At 32.7% G+C, this 14,457-nt stretch overlaps 2 protein-coding genes across 6 annotated transcripts; both read right to left on the bottom strand.

Moving 5' to 3' along the window:
• Nucleotides 1-257: 257 nt before the first annotated feature.
• On the bottom strand, nucleotides 258-12,735 carry LOC129984125 (uncharacterized). 5 transcript variants are annotated; one of them, XM_056093915.1, is made up of 3 exons: nucleotides 5,385-12,735; nucleotides 5,222-5,290; nucleotides 258-5,079 (listed from the first exon to the last, which is right to left on the bottom strand). In XM_056093915.1, the coding sequence occupies exon 1, from the start codon at nucleotides 10,130-10,132 to the stop codon at nucleotides 8,729-8,731; it is 1,404 nt and encodes a 467-aa protein (XP_055949890.1). In that variant the 5' UTR covers nucleotides 10,133-12,735; the 3' UTR covers nucleotides 258-5,079; nucleotides 5,222-5,290; nucleotides 5,385-8,728. The 5 variants fall into 5 exon arrangements, with proteins under 5 accessions (XP_055949890.1, XP_055949888.1, XP_055949887.1 ...); XM_056093913.1 differs by having other exon boundaries at nucleotides 5,222-5,309; nucleotides 5,385-6,361; XM_056093912.1 differs by having other exon boundaries at nucleotides 5,385-6,361.
• Nucleotides 6,975-8,279, bottom strand: LOC129985072 (uncharacterized protein F54H12.2-like). Its single transcript, XM_056094992.1, has one exon. The coding sequence runs from the start codon at nucleotides 8,277-8,279 to the stop codon at nucleotides 6,975-6,977; it is 1,305 nt and encodes a 434-aa protein (XP_055950967.1).
• Nucleotides 12,736-14,457: the final 1,722 nt, after the last annotated feature.

Below are 14,457 nucleotides of genomic sequence, written 5' to 3'. Positions count from 1 at the left end.
AAGTACCTTTCACTAGATGATGGCTCTCATATAAAAAGTACCTTTCACTAGATGATGGCTCTCATATAAAAAGTACCTTTCACTAGATGATGGCTCTCATATAAAAAGTACCTTTCACTAGATGATGGCTCTCATATAAAAACTTTTTATATGAAAACCATCATCTCTATACTACTAAAAGAGCGAGCAATGTTTTCTGCAAGGTTATAAATTTTATTCCCACTCAAAAAAAAGAGGCACAGACTGATAATTGTTGAACGATTTTTATTGTATATATAAGAAAGAAATATATGTATAAAGAAAGGATATGAATACAAATTATTTTCATTTCATTCGAAAAAGCAGTGCAAACAATTAATACAATATTAAGTAAGACAAAACAACAACTTGAATCATATATATATGTACATGCAAAAATAGTATAAAAATTGATTACATTAAAAAATAAAATGTTCTTGGTATTTATTAATAATATCTCATGGAAGATCTTATATTGGTTCGCATTTGCGTTATAGACTGAGAAAACCATGAAAAAACTCAGTCCAACCAGTCGATCTGAGTAAACATTTGATTCACTTACAAAGCATGTGAATATAAGAAAGAAATGTATATAAAGAAAGGATATGAATACAAATTATTTTCATTTCATTCGAAAAACAGTGCAAACAATTAATACAATATTAACTAAGATAAAAACAACAACTTGAATCATATATATATGTACATGCAAAAATAGTATAAAAATTGATTACATTAAAAAATAAAATGTTCTTGGTATTTATTAATAATATCTCATGGAAGATCTTATATTGGTTCGCATTTGCGTTATAGACTGAGAAAACCATGAAAAAACTCAGTCCAACCAGTCGATCTGAGTAAACATTTGATTCACTTACAAAGCATGTGAATATAAGAAAGAAATGTATATAAAGAAAGGATATGAATACAAATTATTTTCATTTCATTCGAAAAACAGTGCAAACAATTAATACAATATTAACTAAGATAAAAACAACAACTTGAATCATATATATATGTACATGCAAAAATAGTATAAAAATTGATTACATTAAAAAATAAAATGTTCTTGGTATTTATTAATAATATCTCATGGAAGATCTTATATTGGTTCGCATTTGCGTTATAGACTGAGAAAACCATGAAAAAACTCAGTCCAACCAGTCGATCTGAGTAAACATTTGATTCACTTACAAAGCATGTGAAATAAAATTGAACTAAGAGACAATTTTCCCCTTAACAGAAGGTAGCTATTGAATGCTTAATAGTTTTTCAAAAAAATTTTTTTTTTGAAGAACATAAAAATAAACGAAAATTTTACTACCATTATTCTTCAAGCAAGGAATAGTGACCAAAGCATTTTCCGGTCACACCATCCTCATTCAAAAATATTTTATCGTAAAACGGAGATAAAGAAATTTTGTTTGATATGGTTGTAGAAAGAATATGTGATTTTGACTGTATAGAATATTGCTCGTGACGATGAATCGTTTCATTAAGTAAAGAGGTTTTAAAATGTTCATGTGTTATGTTTCTTAAACAACTCTGTTTTACACCTTTTGCCTTTTTCGTTTCAGTATTTTCACATTTGTAGCTGTACATTTTGCATCGTAAACCGATAAATTCTGAAATAGGTTTAGATTTCGTTTCGTCTTTTAAAAACCCTAACTTATTTTGGTTCTCCGAATTAAAAAATTCACTTGAAGATGGATAGTTGCTTAGATCCATGATATCAAAAAATTCATTTTTAAAATCTTTGTAAACATTATTTGTAAATATTTGCATGAATAGAGAATCAGTATCTGTGTATAAGAGTTTGCAATTTTCTTTATAATATTTTTTGAACTTAGAGTAATATAAAGTATACATGTGTAATTTAGCTAGCTCAAGCACGCAAAATCCTACATAAATTGGTTTGTCGAGAACTAGATTAATTTTTTTCATCTTAAAGACAGCGAAGTCTTCGTTTATGCTCTCAAAGTATTCAAGTAAAGGACTTGCTAAATGCTTTCTACATTCAGCGGGTGTAAGAGCAGTCTTTAAGTTAATTCTTTTTCTGACGTTTTGGCATGTTTTGCCGAAAAAAGCATTATTCATTTTTTTAAAGAAAGATTTTTCAAACTCGCTTTTGGCTTGTTGGCGTTTTTCATTATTAAAATTTATATAGCTTCGCAACCAGTCTGATTGTGAAAAAGCCAAGATCCGATAAATTTTTTTTAAAGACATCCCATGCTTTAAATAGTATTTTAAGTTCCTGTAGTGTAAAATGTAGCGTTTCTTTGGATAAAAATTTGGTGTTAACTTTTTACACTCGGTGAATGGAATATTTTTTTCAGACAATATTTTTTTTTGATAATCTGATAACATTTGTTTATTTATATTTAAGTGTTCTGCTGCTAAGGGAAAATCATGGAAATCATGAGCTGATTTATCATATAGTAAATCTACCTCTAATAAATATCCCGTTTCTGAGTATCGAGATACATTTGCTAAATCAAAAACAGCTATTTCTTCAGGTGAAAGCCAACGAAAATCCCCCACAGGTAGATATTCAGACATGCAATGTCCGTAAAGATTGTTAACATCTAAATTCACAATATAATTTGTAGGTTCATCGGGGTTATAACAAGAAAGATATGGATTATTTGCCTGGGCATATCTTTGACCGAGAAAGCAAATTCCACCTCTCATTTGAGTCTCAAGTAAGACATAGTCTTCTACATTCGATAACAATTTTAATTCCTGACCTGTGAATTTTAAACCAGAATGCCACGTTAAATCAGCAATAGTTAGGAAATGAGCAGGGTCCAAATGATAGTGCATCATGCTTGTTTGTCGAAACGATTGAAATACTTCAGCTAAAAGAATTGTATCTGTATTTTGATACAATTCAAGGTAATCTTGAAAATTTTTACAATGAAATTCTTGGTAAACCCTCAGTGCGTGTTTGTATTCTTTTTTTGTTATGTTCGAATTCGTCAAAATGTTAAAAAAGGCTTCGTGAGGTGGAAATGTCTTTTGTTTTAAAATATCTTTTGATGAAAAATAGCTATAAGGAAAAAATCCTTTTTGTTTGAGTAAGTTTCTATTTGTTTTATTTTGGAAAAAAGAATCAAAAATGTCAAACCGATGTTCAGAAATTTTCAAAATTTCTACAAGAGAAGATAAGGAAGAATCAAGAAATGCGTACGAATCAATAAATTTAATGTAATTATCGAGGGTGAAACTAGTAAATTTTTGACTATTCGTCGGAATTATATCAATCTGATGCGCGAATTCTGGAGACATATGTTTTAACAATAAGTGGGAATCGTACCCCTTAAGGTTGTGAATGACTACAGGAATGAAATTACTTCTTTTTAAATTTAAATTGCATGAATTGTGACAGAAACCTCTAAATATGCCTAAAACATGGCAATGATCTCTGACAATGCGATCACTCGGTTCAAATTTTAATTTGCATATGTAACATGTGCTAGGCTTTCCCGTTGGTATATTTTCCTCGATCATTGGTTTATTGCATGATAGTCTTTTAAATAAAGATTTTGCTAATTTTTTTATTGTTTTTAAAAATATTTGTACTGGATTTTCTCCGCAATAGAATTTGTGATATATTATTTCATTTTTTATATTAATTGCTATTAATGCGAAACTGATTGGTTCGTGATGCTCTAGGTTGGCTGAAAAACTCTGAGATGTATTTGGTAAAACAGTAGATATATTTTTCGTTATGCATTCAAAATCCGCATACAAAATAAAAGGATGGAACAACATTTTGTAAATGCTAGTAAATTTTACAGTGTTTATTTTAGGCGGTGATAGTTTTTGGGGGGCATTTTGGCAACACACTCGCTTATGATCTACAAGACTATTTCGCCTCTGAAATCCAATCAGGCATCGCGAGCAATAATGATGAATCCCTTTTTTGGAGTTTAATAAACGATTTAGATTTTTAATTAAGAAGTAATGCTCTTTATACAGAAGTAAATTTATTTCCGAACCCAACTTTTTATTACTGATATATATGGGGAAAACTTCTTTGTCATAAGTAAAAATATTTATCTTTAAGCTGTTGATACTTTCAAAATGCTTTATGTTAGAGAGTTTCATGGGGAAGGTTACATTTTTCAATTTTAAGTATTTTAGTTTATTTTGGTAACTGCTTGGAGCATTAGGATTTTTTTCAGGAGGAAAGAGATGAGCTAAGCAACTATATATGAAGCATTTGTGATCATCGCAACGTATATTTAGAAGAGTTCTTTTTTTTTTTAAACAGTCAGGTAATTTTATATTACCGCAACCTCCCCGCGGTTCTCTGTACTGTCCGATATTAACATCTAAAAAGTTAATTTTATTAATAACCCAACCACTACCGTTTTGGATATATGTTTCAATGGAATTGAATATTTTCTGAAAACAGCTTTTAACTTTACTTTTTACTTGGTTATATGATATTATGCGTTCAGCAAATGAACAGAAGTAAGCGTTTTGCAGTAAATTGTCAGGATGAGTATCTTTAATAAATTCAATGCTTATGCATATTAAAAGACGGAAAGGTAGGTTTTGCTCTAATAAGAGTAAGAAAATGTTTTCTCGAATTTCGTTATATAAGTTGTAGGGATCAGAGTGTATCGGAGAGTGTCGGTAAGCTGAAATATAACCTCTAAAACTTGATTCTATTCTATTAAACGACATTCTAAGAAGATGAATATAGGGAAAATTGTCAAGTTAGTTCAATTTTTTTACAAAATTTTCATTTAACTCGTGAATGTCAATTTTTCTTTATATGTTCTGCAAACACATTTATAGCTTTTTTTAAAGCTCCCAATTGGTCAAGATTCATGTTGAATCTGTTCTTTGTTTCATCTCCAACATTCTTTTGGAAAGCAAGATAATAGGACTTTCTGTATTCCTTGATGCTGATGTTAATCCCTTTTCCTAGGTAAGCGCTTATTGGGGGTATGAGCTTTTTCTCTTCTGTCGGATCAGAAAAATTATACTCGAAATTCTTTGCTCTTTTGGTGGACTCCTCTTTTTTCTCATCGTTTGATTTTCTTTTAGCTATCAGAAAAGGGATAATATTTTGAAATTAAATCTAAAGATACAAAATGTAAAATGATTTTACATTTTACCGTCATGTTTTTTCTTTGGGAATTTAAAAATCTAAAGTCTAAATTGACTTATAAAATCAAATCTAATTTACCGCTTGTATGCTTTTCCTTGGAAGGAAGGGGAAATAACTGCTCGCCGTCTGAATCGCTATCAGTTAAGCCTATTAGGAAGTGTGAAAACTTAACGTTATTTTTAAAAAATTATGTTACACATGCTTAGCAATCTAAAAAGAATATGAAAATGCAATCACTTACTGACGCTCGCTTTGTGACTGTCCATGATAGCTGAGTAGTACTTAGATACACGCACTCTGAGGAAGACGGAGACAGAGATGAAGATGAAGTCTTCAACAAGATCGGTAGTATATGTACAAAGGCTGATGTAGCTTATATTTATACCCCTGTTTATGTAAGTGGCAATGGAATAATTGTTTATTATCTGTAGAATTTCCCAGGAACGCCTTGTTCTCCCTGAACTGGTGACCTTAAAGTAATTTTAAAATAACTTTATGTGCATTTTCCTACCTTAACCCACTTTCACCACCTTGAGAATAAAACAACGTAATTTTACGGTGATATAGGATATTACAAAAAACATACTGATGTAGCGAAGCAAAATAAGACAGACGCAATTATACAGTTAAATTATATTTTTATTCAGGGATTGTTAAAATATTACATCGAGTGGTACAATCAGTTTCTTCGTGTTGCTTATGCATGTAGAACATCGATTCATTGATGATGTTACATTAAATGACAGTTAGTGCTGCTTAGTATTACAATTTTATATAGAGTTTACAATGCTGAGCTATTCTCAGTATCTTAGCTGTATAGTTTAGTATTTACATTTATTTTCTTTGAAGTTGTCAACAATTCCATTGCAGATCTTTGAATCATGAGTAATTGATTCGCCGAAGTTCGCTTTGTATTACGTTTTACAATCAAATGTCTGTCGATAATTCATAGCAGAACCGTTATGGAGTTCTCTGACAATATCATTATTGTTGAGAACCTTGAAATAGGCAATCTTCAATCTGCAGTCTGAATCGACTGTATCCATTTGATAGGAGTTCGCAGCTTGAACACAGGATATCATATTTTCGTAAAGGGAATCGGTGAAGCAATGAATCATATAAGCTGATCCAGTACGCTTCAAGTACATAAAGCCATATCTCAGTTCGGAAGTCATCGTTTCTGCTGAATCAGTTGAAGCACAATGAGAATTCCACAGTTAGTGTATCTCTTTTATATGCTCTGTATGAAAAGTGACCTCCAAAAAAATATGTTAAATTTATAGAGAGAGCATATATAATTATATTCTGTTGAAACATGTCTAAAGACGTCTATTTCTGAAATCACGAGCTTCACAAATTTGATTTGAATATGGAGAAAAGCAGCAATTTTGTAAACGAAATTTGCTAGCTACAAATTTTTTAATAAACTTCTCGTTATTTTCAATTTTATTAGAATCTAGAGGTGACAAAGTTTGCTTTCTCACAAAATTGTACAAGAAATGAAGGCAAAAATGACCACAAGTATACGACACTAAGCTTTGATATCTACATTTGTTCCAAGCAAATTTTGCAGCGTTATTTTCTATGAACTTTAAAATATATTTGTTATTCGGCACAGAAGCATAACTACAAAAATAGTAACATTTGTTATTCCGAAATGCTATTGCAACCCAATGACTTCCCGGTTTTGTTTTAGGATCTAAATTTACAATAAAACATGAATAACTATCTATTGTCTTAGGCAATTCATCTGAAGCGTATACGCCTCCAAATTTAGAACGTAGACGGAAGTCGCTGCATGCAAGTCTGCACAAAGTTGTGCTATCCATTTTCAAAAATCTGAAAAAATACTGCGACTTTTGTCGATTTCTATAGTATTTCGATACTCTGAAAAAACTATTAAATTTACAGTTTCAGATAATGCTTTGCTGAATTTTATATCAATAGTTAAATTACCATTGCGTGAAATACTTTCGTGCATTCCGTCCGCGTTGAGATCGGGCGTCAAATCTACAGCGAACAGCGTATACCCATCTTTATATTCAGTGTAACTTATATTAATGTCTTGATCTTTATGATATCTACCCAAATCAGTAAATAGACTCATATAACATCTGCTGTAACTGTTAGAATTATCAAATTTTGGTTGAAAGGGCTTTGACGGAATCATACGATTGCCATCTAATATACAAAGATATGATAAATCATAATGCTTGAAATTGAATGGATTTTTTGAAAAATCCCCATTAAATGCAGCATTAGATACCATACCCATTATAAGTCGTGTCGGTAATTGTCCAATGAACGCATTAGGGATAGTTATTGATTGCATTCCTGAAGAAAGTGCGAATGATTTCACTTCTGTTCTGCGAATAGGCATTTTTATAACTCCCTTGCTTAAAGCTAATTCATGGGCAATCACGACTGAGGGAGCGACTTTAATTTTCCTAACAAATAATGATGCGTGATATATAACTACTTTAAAATCTTGCGTGGCTGACATCAGAGCAAAAGAATCCTTATTTCTTTCTAATTTGATCCGAAGATTCACCGAATTTATAAGACATTTGCTCTGATTGCCTAGATCGAAATGTAATGGACCTATCATATCTATAAGTTTACTATCTTTGCAGATGTTATATCTAGTTTGGTAACCGGAATTTGCATTATCACCAACATTAGCTAGTTCTACTGATTCATGCTTAGAAGCAGCGTCTTTGTAGAAAAGACCCGATGTTAGCATTGATTCTTGAACAGCTCGAGGTGAAAGCAAAGCATCGAAAATACATCTATATGCGTAGTTAGCTTGCGAAGAAACCTGCTTGTCATTTAATGTAACTGAACATTCAGAAAATAGCGTATTAAGGAGATAATTGATAGGAGCCACTTGATCAGGCGTTCCAATTACTGCTCCATTTCTCTTTTTAATTTTCACTTGTAGATGCAGAAGTGTATGGGATAAGTCCAGATAATGTTCACCACTTCCGCTTACGTAAAATTCAATTGGCGTCTTTTCATTCAGAGATGCAACAGGAAAAATCTCAGTGAATGAGCTGTCTTCTGTTGATAATTGTACAGGATTCACGTTAAAAAGGTCTAATTCACTCTGCAAGCAAGCACACGCTCGGGAATCCATTATGAAAATATGTCTGCTTTCTTTAATTTCTTTCGGCTCCGCTTGACACGTTGCGAATGATTTTTCTTCTGTAATTTCTTTCTTTTTATACCCGAACCGCTCTGAATTTTATGAATAATGTCGTCTTTTATTTGTTTTGATGTTTCGCGAAATCGCGATCTTGCCGAGTCTTTAAGAGATGAACCTGAAGCAACATCTGACATTACTTTTGAACCTGCGCTTAGAAGGTGTTTTCCTAAATACTTTCCAGCTTTCAGTGCTATGGGAGAAATAAATCGAAATAAATTTGAAAACATTCCATATCCTCTTTGGTGGCCAACACCCTGAAAATATGGTCCACCGCCAGCCTGCACTTGCGAGCAGTAATAATCTTCACAAGCTTTTTGATCCAAATGCATTCTCTTTCACGATCGGATTTAAAATGATTCATCACAAAATAAGTAATAGTTTTATAGTGTTCTGCGACGGAAGGAGAGAACCAAGAGTGATTTCCCACTGGTAAAAATTATACCATCTCCAGAGCTACTTCTCAATTCGATTTCTATGCAATCGATATAATTTTTGCGCAAAGGAAAATACAGCGGTCTTTGATAATTTATTACTATTTGGTCTTCTTTTTTCGACATAACAGGAATAATACGGAGTAAAGGAGCAATTGTATCCCCTACAAAGTGCGATTCTATGATATCACTATAGACATAAATTTCGGTGATTCCTCCATCTAACTCCAATTGATAGTCAGATATATGAGTTCCGCCATTTAATGTGGATTCTTTGAAACCTAAAAGATCTCTTAATCCTTCTTGTAAAGTCAGAGTTGAATTTTCTGGTATATGAATTTTGATCTTATTGTTCGCTAAATGATTAAAAGCAAGGTGTTTAAAAGATCCAAACAACTGCTCTGAGTTTTTATAAAATCCGACTTGTAGTTCCATATCCTCTGTTTTTTTAATTTTCACAGGAATTGTTGGTTTATCCGTAATGCTCACGCGGAAGTATTCGTTCATAGGAGGCCTTTCAATTTTTTGCAAAACATGTAACGTTCTACCCGTTAAAACAATATCTTTCGTCATGCCCAACATTCGCATAAACAACGGGGCATATAATAACCTAAACTCGAGTTCAACATTCTTTTGAACCGTTATTTCTACTTTATCTTCTTTAAAGTCGAATATAAAATCCGCTGCACCTCCTATACCGGTCTGCATTAGATTATGATTTATATGCTGAAAGAGTTCGTGATGTATGTTGTTCATATCAGTATACTTATGATTAAACCTGGTGACGCGAATTATAAAATGCCTTTTCATATTTCGAGCGATAATTTTGAAAATATTGTCTTTGTTTGTCTTTGATGGTTTTCTGTACATAAAACTTTCCGATGTTTTTATAACTCTATCCTCTCTAGGTAAGTTTAACATAGTTAACAATCTTGGTGAATCAGCAGCTGTCAAGTGTAGTTCATAATTCGGAGCAATAAGTATATTCATATTCTTGTGATCCAATTCGAAAGAGACGAAATGTCCACATATTGCTTCAATACTTTGGTTAATGTTATCGATTATATCCTCATCAGAAGTTCCCTGTTCAATTTTTATTCTGATTGAGTATTCCAGAAAATCCTTTTCCACCAATTTTGTTTCCTCGTAAGTTATCGAATATTTATTATTATGATTTCCGATGTTGAACCAGGTTCGAGGAACGAATATTTCTGATAAACCAACTTCCCATTCACCAGTTAGTATTATTGGACGAGATAATTTCGTTCTGAATGATGCTTGCGTATTTTTTGGAAAGTAATCCATGCTAGAGTTGCTGGGAAGCGTAATGTAAAAATCGTTCACTTCATCCATGCTGCTTTTACCCACGAGTTGAACCGATTATCAAAGCCTTTCCACTTCACGTAATATTCTTTCTTCGTACCTTTGCCCTTTGTTTTAAGCACCTTTTCTATATGCCAATAATCCTCAGGGCGTTTCAATATTTTCTGGAGTTCTTCTGCGTAAAATCGTCCTTTTATAGCTTCTGATTTAAGGTCTTGAAGCTCGAATGTAGTTGGATAAGAGGGATATACTTTTGACACCATAAACACCTCATCGCTCCACCCTGGTAAATATCCTCGTCTGAACGATTTATTCGCTTTCGATATTCTTACTAAATCTCCCTTATTCAAAATCACTCGCGAGTTCTTCAATGTGTAACCATATAATTTTTTGAAGATATGTGGTTCAAAATCACGAGTGACTTTTGAAGGTGCCATGCCAATGCTACGATGTTCACTGTCATTATACGACTTTACTAGTGACTGTAGCACATCATCATATCTATAAGATTTTCTATATGTGAATACCCTGAACATTTTGTTTTTTAAAGTTCTGTTGAACCTCTCAATAACACTAGCTTTATGATCACCTTCAGCTGAATAGTGGTTAATGCTGTACCTCTTAAACAATGACTGAAGTTGCGTATTGTAAAATTCCTTGCCCTTATCGCTTTGAATGTGTTTAGGCTTAACCTGCTGTAACAATTTTTCAAAAGCATTTTTTACAGCCACAGAAGTTTTGCTTTTAAGAGGTATAACATAGGCATACTTCGAAAATACATCAATTACGGTGAGTAAATACTTAAACCCATTATTATGTTCTGCTAAATGCTGTAAATCCACAAGATCGCATTGCCATAAATCATTTATACCATATGAAAGCGTCGACATCCGAGAAAATTTATACCGAACTGGTTTATGTAACGAATAAGTATCTTGGGTCATTAACCAGCGTTTAGCTTTCTCATATGGAACTTTAGAGATTGCTGATAGTTTCTTTATTCCGCCAAATGATGCAGGATTTGCGAAATCGTAATATGCTGCTTCTAATATTCTTTCCATTTTCTTTTCGAGTTTTGCTTCTTCTTCTTTGCTTTTGAATCTGGAGATTTCAGATTAATTTCGTTTTGGATCTCGCCTGCGTCTGTGTCAAACCCGAAATTTTCTACTAGCTTCTGGTTGCCAATCCAACGTGTTGGTATTTTTATCTCTTTAATACCCCTCCAAAACACTGAAAAACCATGTGGTTCATAACCTTTCTTTACATTTCTCATTAAATATGAAAATAAGTCAATAACGTTTGTGTTTTTAACGATTTCGTTATCTTTCATCAATTCACCATATTCATTCCAAGCATAGCTGCGTGTATTCAATTTTTCAGCAATAGGCGAAATAAATTTTTGGAAGTTCGCAGGAACTGAAAGTATGATATCACGTAATATAGGATCTTCCACTGAGTTACTTTTAGGCGATTCTTGAACTTGTTCCTTAGAGTCTTCAATAGTTACACGTATCGGTGGTTTAGGCACATTTATAGCATGCTGATATTTTAAAAGCAGTTGGCTCAACAGTTTTGCTTTTGCATCATCCGAATAGTTTGACTCATGAAGAAGGTTTAATATTTGGTTTTCAATACCATGTACTCCGGTATCTGATGTTTTCGAAAAGTAAGTTGCTGCTAAATCTTCAGGAACGAGAGCCATTCTCCGAGACATTGCTGCGAATATTAAATTCAGCTTCCTATTGCTTTTCCGGCAAGGCCTACTAACGCAGATAGAACTGCGGGAAGAATGAGGGGTAGGAAGCCTCCCGTTTGGTTAATTAATTCTTTTCTCTTTTTTTCTAAAGATAATTTTTTATTAACAATTTTTCTTATGGCCGTTTTATATTTACGTAATTTCTTTACGCTCACCGATAAATTACCACCTAAGACGTTTACACAAATTTCGCATAAGCAATGTAACTGACTTTTGTTAGCAGTCCGTATTATTGCTCTTTTTTGTGCTGGAGATGCGCTGAGTAGTAGTTTCAGTAAGTGATAATGCTTCTTTATATTCTTCATTTTATCGGTAAATATATCCAATAAAATCCATTGGAATCAGGGAACACGCTCTCTCTGAGCCTAAATTTTTCATCCGTTCTCGGGTGTAGGTCCACCAACAAATAGTTAAAATTGCCTTGCGTGCTCTTTTTGTAAGCATCCATAAAATATGCTGCCTTATTTCCGTATACTTGTCTTGCGAAGCACTGGATTTGTCCCACGTCACGATTGTTTTTAAATAATATTACATATTGTGCATTCAGACTTATGTCTCGCATCACTTTATTTCGGGGAAATAGATTCTGCAAAATCAGAATCACACTGATTCTAGAATGGTGTGCTGTAATAGTGAACAATTCCGCATAATCTTGGCAAAGTTGATCCATCTGATCATCAAATACATATAGATTTCCGCTTTCGACTTTTTCTGGAAAACCTTGAACAAATTTCATTTCTTTTTCTTTAGCAAACCATGGCTGAAAAACTTTATAGCACCAGATAATATTTTTAAATTCAAAATCATATGCTTTATGTGCAATCATTTGTCGCACCAATGAGGTTTTACCCGACTGCGATGCTCCTACACATAGTAAACACGAAGGATGTTTCAGTTTGAACATTGTTCACATACTTTCTGAAATTCCTCCTCAGTCATTTGAATTCCTAAAAAGCTTGCTGATAAATATGTTGAATTTACGTTAAAAAAATATCGTATGTCATGAATATTTGCACCCTGTTTTAAACATTCATGATAAAATAATTTCCTTCCTATATGTATCGAACGAAAGCACGTTTTATTATTAATTTTAATTTCGTTGTCAGTCGTCTCAAGGTGGTTTGATATTATAAAAATTAATTCTGCTGTAGCTAGAATTATTAAAACAAGCAAGCTCAACTTTTTTCCATCCATTTCTCGTGTATGCTGACTGACTAAATGACGATTTCGATCGATAAATTTCTTTATATTCTTTTTTTCTTCAGATGTCCCCCATTATAAACAAATGCTTTTTTTTCACCTTGGAAAAAAAATGGAACGCGCATTTCCTCTTCTTCGCAAACTTGTACTTAACCTTTCCTCCCGACCTGAATACACCTGCTTTAACGGATCATTTTCTACCGTGATTTCAATGGTACCAAGGTTCGTATCTGCATACTCTCTTCTCAGCAAACTTCATTTGCAGCGTGCATCATTTCAGATCTGTAATTTATCTGAAGGTTCTTTTAGTTGTTGTGCCTCTTTTTTTTTAGTGGGAATAGAACTTATAACCTTGCAAAAACATTGCTCGCTCATTCTAATCGCCGCGGTTCAATCGAATGAGCCAGCAATGCTTCTCTCACTCATTGTTTTTCATGATTTTATTCTTGATCGTAACGTTTTTTCCCTTCTATCAATTTCCTTTCGGTGAAAAATGAACTTGTAAAGTTATAAAAACAATTCTAGATCAATTTAATCGCTTCGGTTTAAATATATGAGTGAACAATGTTCCTCCGTATACAGATAAAATTTTACTTATTTCTTATTATAATCTAGAGACATTTGTTGTAATTATAATGTTATTCTAAATTTTTAATTCTGAAATGAGATAAAAAAAATTCATTTAGTTGAATATTTCAACTATTTTGAAAGGCACTTTTTATATGAGAGCCATCATCTAGTGAAAGGTACTTTTTATATGAGAGCCATCATCTAGTGAAAGGTACTTTTTATATGAGAGCCATCATCTAGTGAAAGGTACTTTTTATATGAGAGCCATCATCTAGTGAAAGGTACTTTTTATATGAGAGCCATCATCTAGTGAAAGGTACTTTTTATATGAGAGCCATCATCTAGTGAAAGGTACTTTTTATATGAGAGCCATCATCTAGTGAAAGGTACTTTTTATATGAGAGCCATCATCCCTATACTACTGAAAGCATTTAGCGGAGACTCCCACTGGTTAGACTTCACAATCACCATAAATATTATGGTGCTTTATGAGTGTGAAATTTATTAACAAATAGTCATTTGAATAATATCGTTTTATTAAATGAATAGGTCGATTGTTTATAAAGTTACGAAAATATTGAAATGATTTATTTTTATAGAAATCGAACAAGTGCACAAAGTGCGATTCCTCTTGTCTATCAGAGTGAGAGAGCGGCTGCAAAATTCGGTCTATACAAGCCGTGAAACATGTCAAATTAAACAAAAGTGTGTCAAGAAATGGTGCTTAACGTGCAATATGCAGATGCTGAACAATCATTCTTATCTGAACTTTCATCATTTAATTTTTTTGACCTGGACGTAAAATGATGTGCAGGGAAACTGATCAGGA

Source organism: Argiope bruennichi, chromosome 9 (assembly GCF_947563725.1).
Source record: "Argiope bruennichi chromosome 9, qqArgBrue1.1, whole genome shotgun sequence".
Taxonomy (NCBI): domain Eukaryota; kingdom Metazoa; phylum Arthropoda; class Arachnida; order Araneae; family Araneidae; genus Argiope; species Argiope bruennichi.
The sequence above is the reverse complement of the archived record's forward strand: the minus strand, read 5'-3'. Positions and strand labels throughout refer to the sequence as shown.